At 39.7% G+C, this 19,323-nt stretch overlaps 1 protein-coding gene across 1 annotated transcript in view; it reads left to right on the forward strand.

The window, feature by feature from the left end:
* LOC139386798 (band 4.1-like protein 3) overlaps positions 1-19,323 on the forward strand; it is a 204,287-nt gene that overhangs the window by 24,109 nt on the left and 160,855 nt on the right. The window contains exon 7 of the mRNA XM_071132604.1: positions 1,472-1,559. Within this exon, the coding sequence (XP_070988705.1) occupies positions 1,472-1,559 (88 nt within the window). The remainder of the gene's footprint in view (positions 1-1,471; positions 1,560-19,323) is intronic.

Here is a 19,323-nt window from a genome sequence, read left to right on the forward strand (position 1 = left end):
GGAGATCATGTGCAACATAAGAAAAAAACGATTACAACTGAGAAGACTAACTGATGTCTCCAAGTGGCCCCACACCTCTCCAGACTGTGGGTTTCAGTGAGAGGACTAACTGATGTCTCCAAGTGGCCCCACACCTCTCCAGACTGTGGGTTTCAGTGAGAGGACTAACTGGTGTCTCCAAGTGACCTCACACCTCTCCAGACTGTTTGTTTCAGTGAGAGGACTAACTGGTGTCTCCAAGTGACCTCACACCTCTCCAGACTGTGGGTTTCAGTGAGAGGACTAACTGGTGTCTCCAAGTGACCTCACACCTCTCCAGACTGTGGGTTTCAGTGAGAGGACTAACTGATGTCTCCAAGTGGCCCCACACCTCTCCAGACTGTGGGTTTCAGTGAGAGGACTAACTGATGTCTCCAAGTGGCCCCACACCTCTCCAGACTGTGGGTTTCAGTGAGAGGACTAACTGGTGTCTCCAAGTGGCCCCACACCTCTCCAGACTGTTTGTTTCAGTGAGAGGACTAACTGGTGTCTCCAAGTGACCTCACACCTCTCCAGACTGTGGGTTTCAGTGAGAGGACTAACTGGTGTGTCCAAGTGGCCCCACACCTCTCCAGACTGTGGGTTTCAGTGAGAAGACTAACTGGTGTCTCCAAGTGGCCTCACACCTCTCCAGACTGTGGGTTTCAGTGAGAGGACTAACTGGTGTCTCCAAGTGGCCTAACACCTCTCCAGACTGTTTGTTTCAGTGAGAGGACTAACTGGTTTCTCCAAGTGGCCCCACACCTCACAGACTGTACAGTTCCTAATTAATTTCAATGCACTCTGATTCCAGGAAACAGCCGTCAACTATAAGGTGTTTTTCTGAGTTCTCCTAGCTTTTGCCATTTAAGGACAGAAGAAATCACAGTCACCCACAGTCACACAATTACTGTTGTTGTTTACACAATTACTGTTGTTGTTTATGCAATTACTGTTGTTGTTTATGCAATTACTGTTGTTGTTTATGCAATTACTGTTGTTGTTTTACGCAATTACTGTTGTTGTTTACGCAATTACTGTTGTTGTTTACGCAATTACTGTTGTTGTTTACGCAATTACTGTTGTTGTTTTCACAATTACTGTTGTTGTTTACGCAATTACTGTTGTTGTTTACGCAATTCCTGTTGTTGTTTACGCAATTCCTATTGTTGTTTACGCAATTCCTATTGTTGTTTACGCAATTACTGTTGTTGTTTACGCAATCCAATAAATATTGCATTATAATTCTGAATCTGGGTCAGGTGGGCATCATTTTAAAGCTTATTTCTATGTCCAAAATGACTAGCTAAGTTGTACAAAGCGATCTTCTTGTTAGCCTTCCAAACGGCCCTTTTTGTCTCCAGTTCTTTCCCCGGTCATGTGATCATATGGATGATGTGTTTGTGTGTGTGTGTGTGTGTGTGTGTGTGTGTGTGTGTGTGTGTGTTGTCAGAGGGATGACCCCAGCTGAAGCAGAGATGCACTTCCTGGAGAATGTTAAGAAGCTGTCCATGTATGGGGTAGATCTCCATCACGCTAAGGTAAGCACACACACACCTACACACACACCTACACACACACACACACACACACACCTACACACACACACACACCTACACACACACCTACACACACACACACACACACCTACACACACACACACACACACCTACACACACCTACACACACACACACCTACACACACACACACACACACACACCTACACACACCTACACACACACACACACACACACCTACACACACACACACACACACACACACACCTGCACACACCTACACACACCTACACACACACACACCTACACACACACACCTACACACACACACACCTACACACACACACACCTACACACACACACACACCTACACACACACACACACACACACACACACACACACACACACACACACACACCTACACACACACACACACACACACACACACACACACACACACACACACACACACACACACACACACACACACACACACACTCACACACTCACGCCACACTGCTACAGTCAGACACATACAGTCAGACAAACACACCAAACAACCCACACACACACGCACACACACACACACACACGTATACAAGATTGCATTAAAACCTCTGTCCTATAATATATCACCCAATATTACAGTGTGTGTGTGGATGCACCACTGTTTACTCAGTAATGATGTCATCACCTTGCTGACTCAGTAATGATGTCATCACACTGCTGACTCAGTAATGATGTCATCACCTTGCTGACTCAGTAATGATGTCATCACCACTGCTGACTCAGTAATAATGTCATCACCACTGCTGACTCAGTAATGATGCCATGTGCTTACTTAACACCAGCAACTAGGCTACCAACTGACTCGGGTTGTCGCCGAGAGTTGAGAGTTGTTTGTTCTTTTGATCAATCAATTGTTCTACGTTTTTAAACATTTGTTTTCATATATGGACACATCCTATGTGTTTTAATCAAATCAACTACAGTGGAAAGTATTCAGACCCCTTTAACTTTTTCCACATTTTGTGACTTATTCAAAAATGTTTTCAAATGTATTACAAAATACATAACAAATAAAAAACTGAAATACCTTATTTACATAAGTATTCAGACCCTTTGCTATGAGACTCGAAATTGAGCTCAGGTGCTTGAGATGTTTCTACAACTTGATTGGAGTCCTCCTGTGGTAAATGCAATTGATTGGACATGATTTGGAAAGGCACACACCTGTCTGTCTATGTAAGGTCCCACTGTTGACAGTGCATGTCAGAGCAAAAACAAAGCCATGAGATGTGATTACATTACTAATCACATCAATAGGACCTGACCTATAGCATATCACATCAATAGGACCTGACCTATAGCATATCACATCAATAGGACCTGACCTATATCATATCACATCAATAGGACCTGACCTATAGCATATCACATAAATAGGACCTGACCTATAGCATATCACATCAATAGGACCTGACCTATAGCATATCACGTCAATAGGATCTGACCTATAGCATATCACATCAATAGGACCTGACCTATAGCATATCACATCAATAGGACCTGTCCTATAGCATATCACATCAATAGGACCTGACCTATAGCATATCACATCAATAGGACCTGACCTATAGCATATCACATCAATAGGACCTGACCTATAGCATATCACATCAATAGGACCTGACCTATAGCATATCACATCAATAGGACCTGACCTATAGCATATCCTAATCACATCAATAGGACCTGACCTATAGCATATCATAATCACGTCAATAGGACCTGACCTGTAGCATATCCTAATCACATCAATAGGACCTGACCTATAGCATATCCTAATCACATCAATAGGACCTGACCTATAGCATATCCTAATCACATCAATAGGACCTGACCTATAGCATATCATCACATCAATAGGACCTGACCTATCGCATATCACATCAATAGGACCTGACCTATAGCATATCCTAATCATATCAATAGGACCTGACCTATAGCATATCCTAATCACATCAATAGGACCTGACCTATAGCATATCACATCAATAAGACCTGACCTATAGCATATCACATCAATAGGACCTGACCTATAGCATATCACATCAATAGGACCTGACCTATAGCATATCACATCAATAGGACCTGACCTATAGCATAGCCTAATCACATCAATAGGACCTGACCTATAGCATATCCTAATCACATCAATAGGACCTGACCTATAGCATATCACATCAATAGGACCTGACCTATAGCATATCACATCAATAGGACCTGACCTATATCATATCACATCAATAGGACCTGACCTATAGCATATCACATAAATAGGACCTGACCTATAGCATATTACATCAATAGGACCTGACCTATAGCATATCACGTCAATAGGATCTGACCTATAGCATATCACATCAATAGGACCTGACCTATAGCATATCACATCAATAGGACCTGACCTATAGCATATCACATCAATAGGACCTGACCTATAGCATATCACATCAATAGGACCTGACCTATAGCATATCACATCAATAGGACCTGACCTATAGCATATCACATCAATAGGACCTGACCTATAGCATATCCTAATCACATCAATAGGACCTGACCTATAGCATATCATAATCACGTCAATAGGACCTGACCTGTAGCATATCCTAATCACATCAATAGGACCTGACCTATAGCATATCCTAATCACATCAATAGGACCTGACCTATAGCATATCCTAATCACATCAATAGGACCTGACCTATAGCATATCATCACATCAATAGGACCTGACCTATCGCATATCACATCAATAGGACCTGACCTATAGCATATCCTAATCATATCAATAGGACCTGACCTATAGCATATCCTAATCACATCAATAGGACCTGACCTATAGCATATCACATCAATAAGACCTGACCTATAGCATATCACATCAATAGGACCTGACCTATAGCATATCACATCAATAGGACCTGAACTATAGCATATCACATCAATAGGACCTGACCTATAGCATAGCCTAATCACATCAATAGGACCTGACCTATAGCATATCCTAATCACATCAATAGGACCTGACCTATAGCATATCACATCAATAGGACCTGACCTATAGCATATCACATCAATAGGACCTGACCTATATCATATCACATCAATAGGACCTGACCTATAGCATATCACATAAATAGGACCTGACCTATAGCATATTACATCAATAGGACCTGACCTATAGCATATCACGTCAATAGGATCTGACCTATAGCATATCACATCAATAGGACCTGACCTATAGCATATCACATCAATAGGACCTGACCTATAGCATATCCTAATCACATCAATAGGACCTGACCTATAGCATATCACATCAATAGGACCTGACCTATAGCATATCATAATCACGTCAATAGGACCTGACCTGTAGCATATCCTAATCACATCAATAGGACCTGACCTATAGCATATCCTAATCACATCAATAGGAGCTGACCTATAGCATATCACATAAATAGGACCTGACCTATAGCATATCCTAATCACATCAATAGGACCTGACCTATAGCATATCCTAATCACATCAATAGGACCTGACCTATAGCATATCACATCAATAGGACCTGACCTATAGCATATCACATCAATAGGACCTCACCTATAGCATAGCCTAATCACATCAATAGGACCTGACCTATAGCATATCCTAATCACATCAATAGGACCTGACCTATAGCATATCACATCAATAGGACCTGACCTATAGCATATCACATCAATAGGACCTGACCTATATCATATCACATCAATAGGACCTGACCTATAGCATATCACATAAATAGAACCTGACCTATAGCATATCACATCAATAGGACCTGACCTATAGCATATCACGTCAATAGGATCTGACCTATAGCATATCACATCAATCGGACCTGACCTATAGCATATCACATCAATAGGACCTGACCTATAGCATATCACATCAATAGGACCTGACCTATAGCATATCACATCAATAGGACCTGACCTATAGCATATCACATCAATAGGACCTGACCTATAGCATATCACATCAATAGGACCTGACCTATAGCATATCACATCAATAGGACCTGACCTATAGCATATCCTAATCACATCAATAGGACCTGACCTATAGCATATCACATCAATAGGACCTGACCTATAGCATATCATAATCACGTCAATAGGACCTGACCTGTAGCATATCCTAATCACATCAATAGGACCTGACCTATAGCATATCCTAATCACATCAATAGGACCTGACCTATAGCATATCCTAATCACATCAATAGGACCTGACCTATAGCATATCATCACATCAATAGGACCTGACCTAAAGCATATCACATCAATAGGACCTAACCTATAGCATATCCTAATCACATCAATAGGACCTGACCTATAGCATATCCTAATCACATCAATAGGACCTGACCTATAGCATATCACATCAATAGGACCTGACCTATATCATATCACATCAATAGGACCTGACCTATATCATATCACATCAATAGGACCTGACCTATAGCATATCACATAAATAGGACCTGACCTATATCATATCACGTCAATAGGATGTGACCTATAGCATATCACGTCAATAGGACCTGACCTATAGCATATCACGTCAATAGGACCTGACCTATAGCATATCATGTCAATAGGATCTGACCTATAGCATATCCTAATAACATCAATAGGACCTGACCTATAGCATATGCTAATCACATCAATAGGACCTGACCTATAGCATATCACATCAATAGGACCTGACCTATAGCATATCCTAATCACATCAATAGGACCTGACCTATAGCATATCACATCAATAGGACCTGACCTATAGCATATCACATCAATAGGACCTGACCTATAGCATATCACATCAATAGGACCTGACCTATAGCATATCACATCAATAGGACCTGACCTATAGCATAGCCTAATCACATCAATAGGACCTGACCTATAGCATATCACATCAATAGGACCTGACCTATAGCATATCACATCAATAGGACCTGACCTATATCATATCACATCAATAGGACCTGACCTATAGCATATCACATAAATAGGACCTGACCTATAGCATATCACATCAATAGGACCTGACCTATAGCATATCACGTCAATAGGATCTGACCTATAGCATATCACATCAATAGGACCTGACCTATAGCATATCACATCAATAGGACCTGACCTATAGCATATCACATCAATAGGACCTGACCTATAGCATATCACATCAATAGGACCTGACCTATAGCATATCACATCAATAGGACCTGACCTATAGCATATCACATCAATAGGACCTGACCTATAGCATATCACATCAATAGGACCTGACCTATAGCATATCATAATCACGTCAATAGGACCTGACCTGTAGCATATCCTAATCACATCAATAGGACCTGACCTATAGCATATCCTAATTACATCAATAGGACCTGACCTATAGCATATCCTAATCACATCAATAGGACCTGATCTATAGCATATCACATCAATAGGACCTGACCTATAGCATATCACATCAATAGGACCTGACCTATAGCATATCACATCAATAGGACCTGACCTATAGCATAGCCTAATCACATCAATAGGACCTGACCTATAGCATATCCTAATCACATCAATAGGACCTGACCTATAGCATATCACATCAATAGGACCTGACCTATAGCATATCACATCAATAGGACCTGACCTATATCATATCACATCAATAGGACCTGACCTATAGCATATCACATAAATAGGACCTGACCTATAGCATATCACATCAATAGGACCTGACCTATAGCATATCACGTCAATAGGATCTGACCTATAGCATATCACATCAATAGGACCTGACCTATAGCATATCACATCAATAGGACCTGACCTATAGCATATCACATCAATAGGACCTGACCTATAGCATATCACATCAATAGGACCTGACCTATAGCATATCACATCAATAGGACCTGACCTATAGCATATCACATCAATAGGACCTGACCTATAGCATATCCTAATCACATCAATAGGACCTGACCTATAGCATATCACATCAATAGGACCTGACCTATAGCATATCATAATCACGTCAATAGGACCTGACCTGTAGCATATCCTAATCACATCAATAGGACCTGACCTATAGCATATCCTAATCACATCAATAGAACCTGACCTATAGCATATCCTAATCACATCAATAGGACCTGACCTAAAGCATATCACATCAATAGGACCTAACCTATAGCATATCCTAATCACATCAATAGGACCTGACCTATAGCATATCCTAATCACATCAATAGGACCTGACCTATAGCATATCACATAAATAGGACCTGACCTATATCATATCACGTCAATGGGATGTGACCTATAGCATATCACGTCAATAGGACCTGACCTATATCATATCACATCAATAGGACCTGACCTATAGCATATCACATAAATAGGACCTGACCTATATCATATCACGTCAATAGGATTTGACCTATAGCATATCACGTCAATAGGACCTGACATATAGCATATCACGTCAATAGGACCTGACCTATAGCATATCACGTCAATAGGATCTGACCTATAGCATATCCTAATAACATCAATAGGACCTGACCTATAGCATATCCTAATCACATCAATAGGACCTGACCTATAGCATATCCTAATCACATCAATAGGACCTGACCTATAGCATATCACATCAATAGGACCTGACCTATAGCATATCCTAATCACATCAATAGGACCTGACCTATAGCATATCACATCAATAGGACCTGACCTATAGCATATCACATCAATAGGACCTGACCTATAGCATATCCTAATCACATCAATAGGACCTGACCTATAGCATATCCTAATCACATCAATAGGACCTGACCTATAGCATATCACATCAATAGGACCTGACCTATAGCATATCACATCAATAGGACCTGACCTATATCATATCACATCAATAGGACCTGACCTATAGCATATCACATAAATAGGACCTGACCTATAGCATATCACATCAATAGGACCTGACCTATAGCATATCACGTCAATAGGATCTGACCTATAGCATATCACATCAATAGGACCTGACCTATAGCATATCACATCAATAGGACCTGACCTATAGCATATCACATCAATAGGACCTGACCTATAGCATATCACATCAATTGGACCTGACCTATAGCATATCACATCAATAGGACCTGACCTATAGCATATCACATCAATAGGACCTGACCTATAGCATATCCTAATCACATCAATAGGACCTGACCTATAGCATATCACATCAATAGGACCTGACCTATAGCATATCATAATCACGTCAATAGGACCTGACCTGTAGCATATCCTAATCACATCAATAGGACCTGACCTATAGCATATCCTAATCACATCAATAGAACCTGACCTATAGCATATCCTAATCACATCAATAGGACCTGACCTAAAGCATATCACATCAATAGGACCTAACCTATAGCATATCCTAATCACATCAATAGGACCTGACCTATAGCATATCCTAATCACATCAATAGGACCTGACCTATAGCATATCACATAAATAGGACCTGACCTATATCATATCACGTCAATGGGATGTGACCTATAGCATATCACGTCAATAGGACCTGACCTATATCATATCACATCAATAGGACCTGACCTATAGCATATCACATAAATAGGACCTGACCTATATCATATCACGTCAATAGGATTTGACCTATAGCATATCACGTCAATAGGACCTGAAATATAGCATATCACGTCAATAGGACCTGACCTATAGCATATCACGTCAATAGGATCTGACCTATAGCATATCCTAATAACATCAATAGGACCTGACCTATAGCATATCCTAATCACATCAATAGGACCTGACCTATAGCATATCCTAATCACATCAATAGGACCTGACCTATAGCATATCACATCAATAGGACCTGACCTATAGCATATCCTAATCACATCAATAGGACCTGACCTATAGCATATCACATCAATAGGACCTGACCTATAGCATATCACATCAATAGGACCTGACCTATAGCATATCCTAATCACATCAATAGGACCTGACCTATAGCATATCCTAATCACATCAATAGGACCTGACCTATAGCATATCACATCAATAGGACCTGACCTATAGCATATCACATCAATAGGACCTGACCTATATCATATCACATCAATAGGACCTGACCTATAGCATATCACATACATAGGACCTGACCTATAGCACATCACATCAATAGGACCTGACCTATAGCATATCACGTCAATAGGATCTGACCTATAGCATATCACATCAATAGGACCTGACCTATAGCATATCACATCAATAGGACCTGACCTATAGCATATCACATCAATAGGACCTGACCTATAGCATATCACATCAATAGGACCTGACCTATAGCATATCACATCAATAGGACCTGACCTATAGCATATCACATCAATAGGACCTGACCTATAGCATATCACATCAATAGGACCTGACCTATAGCATACCCTAATCACATCAATAGGACCTGACCTATAGCATATCACATCAATAGGACCTGACCTATAGCATATCATAATCACTTCAATAGGACCTGACCTGTAGCATATCCTAATCACATCAATAGGACCTGACCTATAGCATATCCTAATCACATCAATAGGACCTGACCTATAGCATATCCTAATCACATCAATAGGACCTAACCTATAGCATATCCTAATCACATCAATAGGACCTGACCTACAGCATATCACATCAATAGGACCTGACCTATAGCATATCACATCAATAGGACCTGACCTATAGCATATCACATCAATAGGACCTGACCTATATCATATCACATCAATAGGACCTGACCTATAGCATACCCTAATCACATCAATAGGACCTGACCTATAGCATATCACATCAATAGGACCTGACCTATAGCATATCATAATCACTTCAATAGGACCTGACCTGTAGCATATCCTAATCACATCAATAGGACCTGACCTATAGCATATCCTAATCACATCAATAGGACCTGACCTATAGCATATCCTAATCACATCAATAGGACCTGACCTATAGCATATCACATCAATAGGACCTGACCTATAGCATATCACATCAATAGGACCTGACCTATAGCATATCCTAATCACATCAATAGGACCTAACCTATAGCATATCCTAATCACATCAATAGGACCTGACCTATAGCATATCACATCAATAGGACCTGACCTATAGCATATCACATCAATAGGACCTGACCTATAGCATATCACATCAATAGGACCTGACCTATATCATATCACATCAATAGGACCTGACCTATAGCATATCACATAAATAGGACCTGACCTATAGCATATCACATCAATAGGACCTGACCTATATCATATCACGTCAATAGGATGTGACCTATAGCATATCACGTCAATAGGACCTGACCTATATCATATCACATCAATAGGATGTGACCTATAGCATATCACGTCAATAGGACCTGACCTATAGCATATCACGTCAATAGGATCTGACCTATAGCATATCCTAATCACATCAATAGGACCTGACCTATAGCATATCCTAATCACATCAATAGGACCTGACCTATAGCATATCCTAATCACATCAATAGGACCTGACCTATAGCATATCCTAATCACATCAATAGGACCTGACCTATAGCATATCACATCAATAGGACCTGACCTATAGCATATCCTAATCACATCAATAGAACCTGACCTATAGCATATCACATCAATAGTACCTGACCTATAGCATATCCTAATCACATCAATAGGACCTGACCTACAGCATATCCTAATCACATCAATAGGACCTGACCTATAGCATATCACATAAATAGGACCTGACCTATAGCATATCACATCAATAGGACCTGACCTATATCATATCACGTCAATAGGATGTGACCTATAGCATATCACGTCAATAGGACCTGACCTATATCATATCACATCAATAGGACCTGACCTATAGCATATCCTAATCACATCAATAGAACCTGACCTATAGCATATCACATCAATAGTACCTGACCTATAGCATATCCTAATCACATCAATAGGACCTGACCTATAGCATATCCTAATCACATCAATAGGACCTGACCTACAGCATATCCTAATCACATCAATAGGACCTGACCTATAGCATTTCCTAATCACATCAATAGGACCTGACCTATAGCATATCACATCAATAGGACCTGACCTATAGCATATCACATCAATAGGACCTGACCTATAGCATATCAAATCAATAGTACCTGACCTATAGCATATCCTAATCACATCAATAGGACCTGACCTATATCATATCACATCAATAGGACCTGACCTATAGCATATCACATCAATAGGACCTGACCTATAGCATATCACATCAATAGGACCTGACCTATAGCATATCCTAATCACATCAATAGGACCTGACCTATAGTATATCACATCAATAGGACCTGACCTATAGCATATCCTAATCACATCAATAGGACCTGACCTATAGCATATCACATCAATAGTACCTGACCTATAGCATATCCTAATCACATCAATAGGAACTGACCTAAAGCGTATCCTAATCACATCAATAGGACCTGACCTAAAGCATATCACATCAATAGGACCTGACCTATAGCATATCACATCATTAGGACCTGACCTATAGCATATCACATCAATAGGACCTGACCTATAGCATATCACATCAATAGGATCTGACCTATAGCATATCACATCAATAGTACCTGACCTATAGCATATCCTAATCACATCAATAGGACCTGACCTATAGCATGTCCTAATCACATCAATAGGACCTGACCTATAGCATATCACATCAATAGGACCTGACCTGTAGCATATCACATCAATAGGACCTGACCTATAGCATATCACATAAATAGGACCTGACCTATAGCATATCACATCAATAGGACCTGACCTATATCATATCACGTCAATAGGATGTGACCTATAGCATATCACGTCAATAGGACCTGACCTATATCATATCACATCAATAGGACCTGACCTATAGCATATCACATAAATAGGACCTGACCTATATCATATCACGTCAATAGGATGTGACCTATAGCATATCACGTCAATAGGACCTGACCTATAGCATATCACGTCAATAGGACCTGACCTATAGCATATCACGTCAATAGGATCTGACCTATAGCATATCCTAATCACATCAATAGGACCTGACCTATAGCATATCCTAATCACATCAATAGGACCTGACCTATAGCATATCCTAATCACATCAATAGGACCTGACCTATAGCATATCACATCAATAGGACCTGACCTATAGCATATCCTAATCACATCAATAGAACCTGACCTATAGCATATCACATCAATAGTACCTGACCTATAGCATATCCTAATCACATCAATAGGACCTGACCTATAGCATATCCTAATCACATCAATAGGACCTGACCTACAGCATATCCTAATCACATCAATAGGACCTGACCTATAGCATTTCCTAATCACATCAATAGGACCTGACCTATAGCATATCACATCAATAGGACCTGACCTATAGCATATCACATCAATAGGACCTGACCTATAGCATATCAAATCAATAGTACCTGACCTATAGCATATCCTAATCACATCAATAGGACCTGACCTATAGCATATCACATCAATAAGACCTGAACTATAGCATATCCTAATCACATCAATAGGACCTGACCTATATCATATCACATCAATAGGACCTGACCTATAGCATATCACATCAATAGGACCTGACCTATAGCATATCACATCAATAGGACCTGACCTATAGCATATCCTAATCACATCAATAGGACCTGACCTATAGTATATCACATCAATAGGACCTGACCTATAGCATATCCTAATCACATCAATAGGACCTGACCTATAGCATATCACATCAATAGTACCTGACCTATAGCATATCCTAATCACATCAATAGGAACTGACCTAAAGCGTATCCTAATCACATCAATAGGACCTGACCTAAAGCATATCACATCAATAGGACCTGACCTATAGCATATCACATCAATAGGACCTGACCTATAGCATATCACATCAATAGGACCTGACCTATAGCATATCACATCAATAGGACCTGACCTATAGCGTCACATCAATAGGACCTGACCTATAGCATATCACATCAATAGGACCTGACCTATAGCATATCACATCAATAGGACCTGACCTATAGCATATCCTAATCACATCAATAGGACCTGACCTATAGCATATCCTAATCACATCAATTGGACCTGACCTATAGCATATCACATCAATAGGACCTGACCTATAGAAAATCCTAATCACATCAATAGGACCTGGCCTATAGCATATCCTAATCACATCAATAGGACCTGACCTATAGCATATCCTAAGCACATCAATAGGACCTGACCTATAGCATATCACATCAATAGGACCTGACCTATAGCATATCCTAATCACATCAATAGGACCTGACCTATAGCATATCACATCAATTTGGACCTGCCCTATAGCATATAACATCAATAGGACCTGACCTACAGCATATCACATCAATAGGACTTGACCTATATCATATCACATCAATAGGACCTGACCTATAGCATATCACATTAATAGGACCTGACCTATAGCATATCACATCAATAGGATCTGACCTATAGCATATCCTAAACACATCAATAGGACCTGACCTATAGCATATCACATCAATAGGATCTGACCTATAGCATATCCTAATCACATCAATAGGACCTGACCTATAGCATATCCTAATCACATCAATAGGATCTGACCTATAGCATATCCTAATCACATCAATAGGACCTGACCTATAGCATATCACATCAATAGGACCCACACCTATAGAAAATCCTAATCACATCAATAGGACCTGGCCTATAGCATATCCTAATCACATCAATAGGACCTGACCTATAGCATATCCTAATCACATCAATAGGACCTGACCTAAAGCATATCACATCAATAGGACCTGACCTATAGCATATCACATCAATTTGGACCTGACCTATAGCATATAACATCAATAGGACCTGACCTATAGCATATCACATCAATAGGACCTGACCTATATCATATCACTTCAATAGGACCTGACCTATAGCATATCACATCAATAGGACCTGACCTATAGCATATCACATCAATAGGATCTGACCTATAATATATCCTAATCACAACAATAGGACCTGACGTATAGCATATCCTAATCACATCAATAGGACCTGACCTATAGCATATCACATCAATAGGATCTGACCTATAGCATATCCTAATCACATCAATAGGACCTGACCTAAAGCATATCACATCAATAGGACCTGACCTATAGCATATCACATCAATAGGACCTGACCTATAGCATATCACATCAATAGGACCTGACCTATAGCATATCCTAATCACATCAATAGGACCTGACCTATAGCATATCCTAATCACATCAATAGGAACTGACCTATAGCATATCCTAATCACATCAATAGGACCTGACCTAAAGCATGTCACATCAATAGGACCTGACCTATAGCATATCACATCAATAGGACCTGAGCTATAGCATATCACATCAATAGTACCTGACCTATAGCATATCCTAATCACATCAATAGGACCTGACCTATAGCATATCACATCAATAAGACCTGAACTATAGCATATCCTAATCACATCAATAGGACCTGACCTATATCATATCACATCAATAGGACCTGACCTATAGCATATCACATCAATAGGACCTGACCTATAGCATATCACATCAATATGACCTGACCTATAGCATATCCTAATCACATCAATAGGACCTGACCTATAGCATATCACATCAATAGGACCTGACCTATAGCATATCCTAATCACATCAATAGGACCTGACCTATAGCATATCAAATCAATAGGACCTGACCTATAGCATATCACATCAATAGGACCTGACCTATAGCATATCACATCAATAGGACCTGACCTATATCATATCACATCAATAGGACCTGACCTATAGCATATCACATCAATAGGACCTGACCTATAGCATATCACATCAATAGGATCTGACCTATAGCATATCCTAATCACATCAATAGGACCTGACCTATAGCATATCACATCAATAGGATCTGACCTATAGCATATCCTAATCACATCAATAGGACCTGACCTATAGCATATCCTAATCACATCAATAGGACCTGACCTATAGCATATCCTAATCACATCAATAGGATCTGACCTATAGCATATCCTAATCACATCAATAGGACCTGACCTATAGCATATCACATCAATAGGACCTGACCTATAGAAAATCCTAATCACATCAATAGGACCTGGGCTATAGCATATCCTAATCACATCAATAGGACCTGACCTATAGCATATCCTAATCACATCAATAGGACCTGACCTATAGCATATCACATCAATAGGACCTGACCTATATCATATCACATCAATAGGACCTGACCTATAGGATATAACATTAATAGGACCTGACCTATATCATATCACATCAATAGGACCTGACCTATAGCATATAACATCAATAGGACCTGACCTACAGCATATCACATCAATAGGACCTGACCGATAGCATATCACATCAATAGGACCTGACCTATAGCATATCACATCAATAGGACTTGACCTATAGCATATCACATCAATAGGACCTGACCTATAGCATATCACATCAATAGGATCTGACCTATAGCATATCCTAATCACATCAATAGGACCTGACCTATAGCATATCACATCAATAGGATCTGACCTATAGTATATCCTAATCACATCAATAGGACCTGACCTATAGCATATCACATCAATAGGACCTGACCTATAGCATATCCTAATCACATCAATAGGACCTGACCTATAGCATATCAAATCAATAGGACCTGACCTATAGCATATCACATCAATAGGACCTGACCTATAGCATATCACATCAATAGGACCTGACCTATATCATATCACATCAATAGGACCTGACCTATAGCATATCACATCAATAGGACCTGACCTATAGCATATCACATCAATAGGATCTGACCTATAGCATATCCTAATCACATCAATAGGACCTGACCTATAGCATATCACATCAATAGGATCTGACCTATAGCATATCCTAATCACATCAATAGGACCTGACCTATAGCATATCCTAATCACATCAATAGGACCTGACCTATAGCATATCCTAATCACATCAATAGGATCTGACCTATAGCATATCCTAATCACATCAATAGGACCTGACCTATAGCATATCACATCAATAGGACCTGACCTATAGAAAATCCTAATCACATCAATAGGACCTGGGCTATAGCATATCATAATCACATCAATAGGACCTGACCTATAGCATATCCTAATCACATCAATAGGACCTGACCTATAGCATATCACATCAATAGGACCTGACCTATATCATATCACATCAATAGGACCTGACCTATAGGATATAACATTAATAGGACCTGACCTATATCATATCACATCAATAGGACCTGACCTATAGCATATAACATCAATAGGACCTGACCTACAGCATATCACATCAATAGGACCTGACCGATAGCATATCACATCAATAGGACCTGACCTATAGCATATCACATCAATAGGACTTGACCTATAGCATATCACATCAATAGGACCTGACCTATAGCATATCACATCAATAGGATCTGACCTATAGCATATCCTAATCACATCAATAGGACCTGACCTATAGCATATCACATCAATAGGATCTGACCTATAGTATATCCTAATCACATCAATAGGACCTGACCTATAGCATATCACATCAATAGTACCTGACCTATAGCATATCCTAATCACATCAATAGGACCTGACCTAAAGCATTTCACATCAATAGGACTTGACCTATAGCATATCACATCAATAGGACCTGACCTATAGCATATCCTAATCACATCAATAGGACCTGACCTAAAGCATATCACATCAATAGGACCTGACCTATAGCATATCACATCAATAGGACCTGACCTATAGCATATCACATCAATAGGACCTGACCTATAGCATATCCTAATCACATCAATAGGACCTGACCTATAGCATATCCTAATCACATCAATAGGAACTGACCTATAGCATATCCTAATCACATCAATAGGACCTGACCTAAAGCATGTCACATCAATAGGACCTGACCTATAGCATATCACATCAATAGGACCTGACCTATAGCATATCACATCAATAGGACCTGACCTATAGCATATCACATCAATAGGATCTGACCTATAGCATATCCTAATCACATCAATAGTACCTGACCTATAGCATATCCTAATCACATCAATAGGACCTGACCTATAGCATATTCTAATCACATCAATAGGACCTGAGCTATAGCATATCACATCAATAGTACCTGACCTATAGCATATCCTAATCACATCAATAGGATCTGACCTATAGCATATCCTAATCACATCAATAGGACCTGACCTATAGCATATCCTAATCACATCAATAGGATCTGACCTATAGCATATCCTAATCACATCAATAGGACCTGACCTAAAGCATATCACATCAATAGGACCTGACCTATAGAAAATCCTAATCACATCAATAGGACCTGGCCTATAGCATATCCTAATCACATCAATAGGACCTGACCTATAGCATATCCTAATCACATCAATAGGGCCTGACCTATAGCATATCCTAATCACATCAATAGGACCTGACCTATAGCATATCACATCACTAGGACCTGACCTATATCCTAATCACATCAATAGGACCTGACCTATAGCATATCACATCAATAGGACTTGACCTATAGCATATCACATCAATAGGACCTGACCTATAGCATATCACATCAATAGGATCTGACCTATAGCATATCCTAATCACATCAATAGGACCTGACCTATAGCATATCACATCAATAGGACCTCCTGACCTATAGCATATCACATCAATTTGGACCTGACCTATAGCATATCACATCAATAGGACCTGACCTATAGCATATCACATCAATAGGACCTGACCTATATCATATCACATCAATAGGACCTGACCTATAGGATATAACATTAATAGGACCTGACCTATAGCATATCACATCAATTTGGACCTGACCTATAGCATATCACATCAATAGGACCTGACCTATAGCATATCACATCAATAGGACCTGACCTATATCATATCACATCAATAGGACCTGACCTATAGGATATAACATTAATAGGACCTGACCTATATCATATCACATCAATAGGACCTGACCTATAGCATATAACATCAATAGGACCTGACCTACAGCATATCACATCAATAGGACCTGACCGATAGCATATCACATCAATAGGACCTGACCTATAGCATATCACATCAATAGGACTTGACCTATAGCATATCACATCAATAGGACCTGACCTATAGCATATCCTAATCACATCAATAGGACCTGACCTATAGCATATCACATCAATAGGATCTGACCTATAGTATATCCTAATCACATCAATAGGACCTGACGTATAGCATATCCTAATCACATCAATAGGACCTGACCTATAGCATATCCTAATCACATCAATAGGACC

Source organism: Oncorhynchus clarkii, chromosome 28, assembly GCF_045791955.1.
Source record: "Oncorhynchus clarkii lewisi isolate Uvic-CL-2024 chromosome 28, UVic_Ocla_1.0, whole genome shotgun sequence".
In the NCBI taxonomy this organism is placed as follows: Eukaryota; Metazoa; Chordata; class Actinopteri; order Salmoniformes; family Salmonidae; genus Oncorhynchus; species Oncorhynchus clarkii.